The sequence below is a fragment of the Mangifera indica genome, chromosome 6 (genome assembly GCF_011075055.1).
Source record: "Mangifera indica cultivar Alphonso chromosome 6, CATAS_Mindica_2.1, whole genome shotgun sequence".
Lineage (NCBI taxonomy): Eukaryota > Viridiplantae > Streptophyta > Magnoliopsida > Sapindales > Anacardiaceae > Mangifera > Mangifera indica.
This window is the reverse complement of record NC_058142.1, coordinates 12,457,832-12,464,193: the sequence shown is the minus strand read 5'-3', so window position 1 is coordinate 12,464,193 and position 6,362 is coordinate 12,457,832. Positions and strand designations below refer to the sequence as shown.

The 6,362-nt window shown below is 38.5% G+C and overlaps 1 protein-coding gene across 1 annotated transcript; it reads left to right on the top strand.

Annotated features, from left to right (window-relative positions):
* The first annotated feature begins 410 nt into the window (after window positions 1–410).
* Window positions 411–1,899, top strand: LOC123219672. The gene is made up of 3 exons (XM_044641668.1): window positions 411–1,044; window positions 1,135–1,527; window positions 1,781–1,899. The coding sequence occupies exons 1-3, from the start codon at window positions 411–413 to the stop codon at window positions 1,897–1,899; spliced, it is 1,146 nt and encodes a 381-aa protein (XP_044497603.1).
* The last annotated feature ends 4,463 nt before the right edge of the window (window positions 1,900–6,362 follow it).

Here is a 6,362-nt window from a genome sequence, read left to right as displayed (position 1 = left end):
TCAAAAGTGGCCGATCCTTCAAATTTGGAACTGGTGGAGGAGAATCCTTCAAAAGATGAAGTTTCCGATCAGGAGCTTTGTGAATCTCTAGCAATTAACCACTTTGGAGCTAAAATTAAGGTTGATGAGGTGGATTTCAAAAGGGAGAAGGGTGACACTCTAAGCAAATCGCAGTGGAGGAGATTGGTAAAGCAAAGGTGAAACTCCTCCCCCATAAATTCTCATAAATGACCAATTTAGCATGCTGGAACATTAGGGGCCTAAATGCTCCTATTAAGCAAAAAGAGGTTAGTAGATTTATTTTGCAAAATAAAATTGATATCATGGCTATTCTTGAAACAAAAGTTCGAAGTACAAATGTCAATAGAGTATGCTCTAGCATTTGGGAAGGTTGGGAACATTGTAGTAATATGAGAGATGGTTCTATAGGCAGAATTTGGATTGGATGGAATAAAACTACTATTAGACTCAAAGTTTTAGCGGAAGATACCCAATATATGCATTGTGATGTGGAACTTGTAAGGGAAAATATTAGCATTGGCGTGACAATAGTCTATGGCAGCAATAATCCTATGGAGAGGAAGGTTCTTTGGCGTAATCTCATAAATAAATCTCATATGATGGAAAACTCCCCTTGGATTATATTGGGAGATTTTAATTCTATCAAACACTCTCAAGAAAAGGTTGGTGGGGCAACTTGGGGTAATTACTACTGTGAAGAACTTAGAAATTGCATGAGGGATGCTGAATTGGATGACCTAAGGTTCATGGGTCATCTCCTAACTTGGAGCAATTGTAGTGAAGGTGAGAGAAGGATTGCTTGTAAACTTGATAGGGCTCTTATTAATGATTCTTGGAAGGATATATTCCTGAATGCTATGGCTCATTTCCTCAACCCCTCCATATCAGATCACTCTTCTTGCATGGTGAGAATGGGAACCTTAGAAGATTGGAGGAAAGTCCCTTTTAAATTCTTCAACATGTGGACACACCATGAAAACTTTCTCAACATTGTTGCTGAAGTATGGAACCAAGAAGCACAAGGCAACCCCATGTTCAATGTGACAAGCAAACTTAAAAAACTGAAAGTTGTGCTAAAAAAGTTCAATAAGGAGTCTTTTGGCCACATTTCAGAAAGAGTGCTAGAAGCTAGAAGGCAACTTGAAAACGTCCAAGAGCTACTCCGAATAAGCCCCTTGGATGAGGAACTTGCTCGAGAGGAAGAAATAATTTTAGAATCCTATAGATCACTTTCATTAGCTGAGGAATCTTTGGCTAGACAAAAGTCAAAAGTTCATTGGCTGAAGGAAGGTGATCAAAATACAAAGTTCTTCTTCAAGAGCATCAAAGGTAGGAGAAATAGGAACTCCATCTATGGGATCCAAAGGGAGAATGGAACTTTTGTACACAACATGGAGGAGGTCAAGGTGGAATTTGTGGATCACTTTAAATCTGTCCTAAATGGAAAGGAGCATTCAAATGTGAACCTTGAGAAGCTCAAAAGAGTAGTCAAATTTCGGCTAGGAAGTGAAGAAAAAGATATGCTCACAAGAGAAATTTCAGCGGAGGAGATCAAAGAAACCATTTTTGCCATGGATAATAACAAGGCCTCGGGTCCGGATGGATATGGTGCATGCTTCTTCAAGGCAGCATGGAACATAGTTGGTGATGATGTTGTAAAAGCCATCAAGCACTTCTTTAAAATGGGCTATCTTTTAAAATAGGTAAATTGCATTATACTTGCTCTGGTCCCAAAAGTCTCTAACCCTTCTTTTTGTAGGGATTTCAGGCCTATTGCTTGTTGCAATACTTTGTACAAATGCATCACTAAAATCATGGCAAACTGCCTCAAAGTCATTCTTCCGCAGTTCATCAACAAAGCTCAAGGTGCTTTTGTAGAAGGTCGTAGCATTGGTGAAAACATCCTATTATGCCAAGAGCTTATGCATAGCTACCAAAAGGACACTCATGAAAAGAAATGTGCCATAAAGATTGATATCATGAAAGCTTATGACACCTTGAATTGGGATTTCTTGCTTGTTGTCCTTGATTCCATTGATATGTCGCAAAAATTCATTACTTGGATAAGGACTTGCATCTCTAGTCCTATGTATTCGGTGGGCCTAAATGGTGAACTTGTTGGCTTCTTCAAGAGCAATAGAGGTTTAAGGCAAGGGGATCCTCTCTCTCCACTTCTTTTCTCCATTGCCATGGAGGTGCTCTCTTGCATGCTTAGCGAACTAAAGGAGATGCTTGTTTTAGCCATCATTGGAAGTGTAAGAAAAATAATATCACTCACTTGTGTTTTGCCGATGACCTCATGATTTTTTGTAGGGCGGATGTGGGCTCCATATCTCTAATGAAGGAGATATTAGATTGCTTCCATTCATGGTCCGGACTTAGAACAAATCTATCCAAGAGCAATATTTATCTCTCTGGAGTCAATAATTTTGAAGCGGAGCACCTTAAATCCATTCTTGGCATTGAGTTTGGCACTCTTCCTTTTAAATACCTTGGTGTACCTATGATATCCTCCAAACTTAAGGTTGATGATTGCAAGCCCCTCATTAATAAGATTGTGGCTAGGATATCCTCTTGGAAAAGTAAGTTCCTCTCTTATGCTGGAAGACTTATTCTCATCAAAGCCATCCTTTTTAGCATCCAAGTATATTGGTCATCAACGTTTATCCTTCTCACTAAAGTTCACAAGGTAATTGATGGCTACCTTAGAAATTTCCTTTGGAGTGGAGACATAACCTATAGCAAGAAGGTAAAGGTGGCATGGGTATTATGAAAAGTAAATCTTGGAACAAGGCCGCAATGATGAAGCATATATGGAAACTCCTTCAAAAAGCTGGTACCTTTTTATGGGCTGATTGGATCAATGATAACCGGCTTAGTAACAAGAGTTTTTGGGAGGTTAAACCAAATGGCAATTGTTCTTGGGTTTGGAGGAAATTGCTTTTGCTTAGGAAAAACATTAAATGAAAAATTCAAAAAATTGTGGGAAATGGGCAGAATACTCACCTTTGGCATGACAATTGGCACCCTTTAGGTCCCCTTATTGACAAGTATGGTCCTAGGGTGGTTTATGACTCAAGGCTTTCGTTGCATTGCAAAGTAAAGGAGGTGATTGAGGAAGAAGCATGGAAATGGCCTTTGATGAATTCTATAGCCCTCTTGGAAATCAAAAATACCGTTATTCTAGCCCCTTCCTATGGTGAAGATATCCTTTGGTGGAAACCAAGCTCAAATGGTCAATTCTCCATCAAGTTGGCTTGGAACAGCATAAGGGAATCCAAAGCTAAGGTTCCGTGGCATACTATCATTTGGTTCAAAAGACACTTCCCTAGGCACTCATTCATTGCATGGATGGGTATTAAAGGTGGTATGAAAACCGAGGATAAGCTACATAACCTCGACATCATTCCAAACAATGTGTGTGGACTTTGCAATTCGGCTCCGGAAAGCATGGACCATCTATTCTTTCAATGTTCCTATTCTGCCTCCATTTGGAATTATATTGCTACTCTTTGTTGTTTGGATAATCCCCCCCAACAATGGGGCACTCTTGTTCCTTTTTATGCAAAAAAATGGAAGGGTGATACTCTTCTCCACATCATTTGCAAGCTATGTTTTGGAGCCACTATATACTACATTTGGTGTGAAAGAAACCATGTTCTCTTTGGTAGGAGCAAATCTCCGGAAGATAGGATCATTGCCGCCATCAAGGATTGTGTGAGGGCTAGAACGTCATCCTTATCAAACATTCCAAGCTCATTCATAAATGACTCCATTGCATTGATATGGGATTTGCCAAGATCAATATTCTGTTAGCCTTTCAATTGAGTGTCGAATATTGTATGTGTTGTGTCTCTTGTGATACTTGTTTCTAGCTTTACGTGTGAGATTCCTTTGTATGGAGTCTTATTTCAGGTTGCTTTGCTTCCATTGGTCCTTGTGGTTGTTTGCCTTCTAGTGTTTTTTTTTTTTGTTTTGTGTTGTAGCTTTGATGCTCTTTGTACCATGTTGAGTTTTGGCATAATCTAGGGATTTGTCCTAGGTATGCTTGTGTTAGGTTTAATCTAGGGGTTTTTGTCCTAGATAAACCATTTGTACATCCTTTTATCTTTGGTATAAAATCATTACTTACCAAAAAAAAAAAGCATGGAACACCTATTCTTTCAATGCTCCTACTCAGCCTTCATTTGGAATTATATTACAGGTCTATGCCTCTTGGATAATCCCCACCAACAATGGGGCTCTCTTGTACTTTATTGTGCTGACAAATGGAGGGGGGATTCTCTACTCCACATCATTTGCAAACTTTGTTTTGGGGCCACTATATACCATGTTTGATGTGAATGAAACAATGTTTTCTTTGGTAGAAGTAAATCTCCGCAAGAAAGAATTATTGCTACTATAAGGGATTGTGTGAGGGCTAGAATCTCTCCCTTATCAAACATCCCAAGCTCACACATAAATGACACCATTGCTTCGATATGGGACTTGCCAAGATCTATCTTACATTAGCTCTTCAAAGTTGTTTGGACATTGAATGTGATGTACGATTGTAACTTTTGACAAATGAGATACTTGTATCTAGTATAATGCTTGTGAGTTTTTCTATGTGTGGTGACTTAGTTAAGTTGTTGTAGTGCATGTCATTAGATCTCTCCATGCTTTAGCTTGGGACTTGTCCAAGGCAAGGCCTTTTTCCTTAACCTGGGGTCTTGTCCCATGGTAAGGCTCTTTTTGGTCTAATACTATATTATTTACCAAAAAAAAAAAGTTAAGTCTTTCACATGTATATTTAGCCTTAACTTAAAATCTGACAACCCAAAACACCTAATCATTTTATTTATGCCTTTCTTTAGCTTAGGCCATGTGGCCTGGAATTATATCATGGACTCCAAGCTTTATTCTTCAAGTTCTAAGCCTTGTCCATTATCTTGCACATAAAGATAAGTGATTATCCTTGGTGTAGCATTGGAAACTTTTAGAACAGCCTCTTTGTCATGCATCTCCATGATTAAGCCTTGTAAAGCCTCTTTCATCTTCTTTGTCCTTGCTCTAGTCATTGGACCACTGATTCCTTGCAAAGGATCTTGGGAATACTTGCTTTGTTGCACTTGATCAGCACCTTGATCTCCATCTTTCCAAGTCTCTATCAAATCTCCATTTGGCTCAAGCTACCATTGAGAAGGAAGAATTAGCTTCATGCAAGCCCAAAGATTCATTACCTTTCCACCTTGGCATACCTTTACTTATGGGCGCAATGCTATTACTTGCACCCAAAACTCTCATGAATTAGTAGGTCCTAAAGACCCAAGCCCAAGTGAAGTTGCAGCAATCCATCACTCCATTTTGAAGCCCAAAAAGGTGCTCAAAGCCTAATTGGAAGAGTTGGATGAAAATAGAAAAAAGAAAAGCTTTGGTGGAGACAAGAATCCACCTTTTATGGAAATAATAGTGCCATTTTGTCTTATTGCATTTATTTAAAGTATGACATGGTTTATTTTGTGTGGTTTAGAGTGAATTAACGGCTTAGCTTATTGTTTTGTATTACAAGACTATGTAAACTTATACTTACTACCACTTCTTCCCTATATAAAGGTGGCCATACTTTGTAAAAGGGTTAGTTACTTGATTTTTATAAAAGATTGAAGTTGAGAGCTTGTTGGCTTTTCTTTCTTCATTTTCCTTTACCCAATTTATTCTTGGTGGAAGAATTGGTGGTGGAAAACCCCAAGATTGGTGGAACTTCCTTTATGCCTTGGATAATTTGTTTGTGTTTCCTTAGAAATCTAAATTTGAATGCATGTGTATGTATTGAAGTTGCATGGCAGAGAGTTGTGGGATAATTAAAGTTTTGCCACTAACTTTGTTACACATTTTGACTGCTTTATTTGATGAGTTTTGAATGCTGCCACAACTTTATAGAAAGTTCTTTGAGTCCTCTTTGCATCAATATAACTTTGGTGTGAATCGGAGTTCATTTGGGCTGTTAATTTTGAAAAAGGAGAAAACTGCCCTAACATATGAACAGTGGTTCCAGGATTTGTGTTGTGTGTTGTTGCATTAGTTTGATGAAAATGCACCACTGTATGGCAAAGTCTTCAGCCTTTCTAAGAGACTTTAAATGAATATCTTTCAACTCCACACGATCAATAGAGTTTGAAGTCGACCAAGACCATATCCCATCTGTAATAATGTCCTTTACCTATGCCATGTAGCTAAGACCCAAATCAAACACAAGGCGCATGCTATAAGAATCAAGGAGAGGACCTTTAGGGTGCCAATTATCATACCATAGAAAAGTAAACTCACCATTCCATAAGGTCAATCTTGATAGCACATTT

Bases quoted from the DNA above. Each gene is read 5' to 3' on its own strand.
- LOC123219672 (XM_044641668.1), top strand. From the start codon at position 411: ATGAGAGATGGTTCTATAGGCAGAATTTGGATTGGATGGAATAAAACT. The intron at 1,045-1,134 runs GCAACCCCATGT...GCCACATTTCAG, and splicing joins ATGGAACCAAGAAGCACAAG to AAAGAGTGCTAGAAGCTAGA. The intron at 1,528-1,780 runs GTGAAGAAAAAG...TTCTTTTTGTAG, and splicing joins AGTCAAATTTCGGCTAGGAA to GGATTTCAGGCCTATTGCTT.